At 48.7% G+C, this 1,422-nt stretch overlaps 1 protein-coding gene across 3 annotated transcripts in view; it reads right to left on the bottom strand.

Annotated features, from left to right (window-relative positions):
* Window positions 1–1,422, bottom strand: part of cdc42bpb (CDC42 binding protein kinase beta (DMPK-like)) — a 49,021-nt gene that overhangs the window by 38,943 nt on the left and 8,656 nt on the right. For all 3 annotated transcript variants that reach the window (XM_046060768.1, XM_046060770.1, XM_046060769.1), the window contains exons 3-4: window positions 1,257–1,340; window positions 1,033–1,128 (exon numbers count right to left, since the gene is read on the bottom strand). In XM_046060768.1, the coding sequence (XP_045916724.1) occupies window positions 1,033–1,128; window positions 1,257–1,340 (180 nt within the window). The remainder of the gene's footprint in view (window positions 1–1,032; window positions 1,129–1,256; window positions 1,341–1,422) is intronic.

The following is a 1,422-nucleotide window of genomic DNA, read 5'->3' as shown; positions in this document are numbered from 1 at the left end:
AGCAGTAGTAGTCCTAGCAGTAGCAGTAGTAGTCCTAGCAGTAGCAGTAGTAGTCCTAGCAGTAGCAGTAGCAGCAGTAGTAATCCTAGCAGTAGCAGTAGTAGTAGTAGCAGCAGTAATCCTAGCAGTAGCAGTAGTAGTAGCAGCAGTAGTAATCCTAGCAGTAGCAGTAGCAGCAGTAGTAGTCCTAGCAGTAGTAGTCCTAGCTGTAGCAGTAGTAGCAGTAGTAGTCCTAGCAGTAGCAGTAGTAGCAGTAGTAGTCCTAGTAGCAGTAGTAGTCCTAGCAGTAGCAGTAGTAGCAGTCCTAGCAGTAGCAGTAGTAGCAGTCCTAGCAGTAGCAGTAGTAGTCCTAGCAGCAGTAGTAATCCTAGCAGTAGCAGTAGCAGCAGTAGTAATCCTAGCAGTAGCAGTAGTAGTAGCAGCAGTAGTAGTCCTAGCAGTAGCAGTAGTAGTCCTAGCAGTAGCAGTAGTAATCCTAGCAGTAGCAGTAGCAGCAGTAGTAGTCCTAGCAGTAGCAGTAGTAGTCCTAGCAGTAGCAGTAGTAGCAGTAGTAGTCCTAGCAGCAGTAGTAGTCCTAACAGTAGCAGTAGTAGCAGTCCTAGTAGTAGCAGTAGTAGTAGCAGTAGTAGTCCTAGCAGTAGCAGTAGTAGCAGTCCTAGCAGTAGCAGTCCTAGCAGTAGCAGTAGTAGCAGTAGTAATCCTAGCAGCAGTAGTAGTCCTAGCAGTAGCAGTAGCAGCAGTAGTAGTCCTAGCAGTAGCAGTAGTAGTCCTAGCAGTAGCAGCAGTAGTCCTAGCAGTAGCAGCAGTAGTCCTAGCAGTAGCAGCAGTAGTAGTCCTAGCAGTAGCAGCAGTAGCAGTAGCAGCAGTAGTAATCCTAGCAGTAGCAGTAGCAGCAGTAGTAGTCCTAGCAGTAGCAGTAGTAGTCCTAGCAGTAGCAGTAGTAGTCCTAGCAGTAGCAGTAGTAGCAGTAGTAGTCCTAGCAGCAGCAGTAGTAGTAGTAGCAGCAGTACTCCTAGCAGTAGTAGTACTGACCAGGTAGTTGTCGTCCTGGAAGGCGTAGTGCAGAGTTGTGATCCACTGGCTGTCTCCTTTCACCAGGACATCACGTTCTTCTCTGAAACACGCCGTCTGGACACACAACATGTTCACATGTTAAATACAACACTCCAACACCAGAACATGTTAACTTCATGGCATGAGGTAAACTGGACCTGGACCAGACCCGGGTTAGAGTTGGGACCAGGCTCTAAACTCACCTCAGCTCTCTTTAGCATTTCCCACTTATTGAGAATCTTCATGGCGTAAACTCTCTCTGTGTGCTTCATCTTCACCACGGCAACCTGAGAGAGGGGGGCGAGAGACCTCAACACAGTGCGAGAGAGAGGGGGGCGAGAGACGTCAACACAGTGAGAGAGAGGGGGG

This window comes from Micropterus dolomieu, linkage group LG10, assembly GCF_021292245.1.
Source record: "Micropterus dolomieu isolate WLL.071019.BEF.003 ecotype Adirondacks linkage group LG10, ASM2129224v1, whole genome shotgun sequence".
Lineage (NCBI taxonomy): Eukaryota > Metazoa > Chordata > Actinopteri > Centrarchiformes > Centrarchidae > Micropterus > Micropterus dolomieu.
This window is presented reverse-complemented; position numbering and strand designations above follow the sequence as displayed.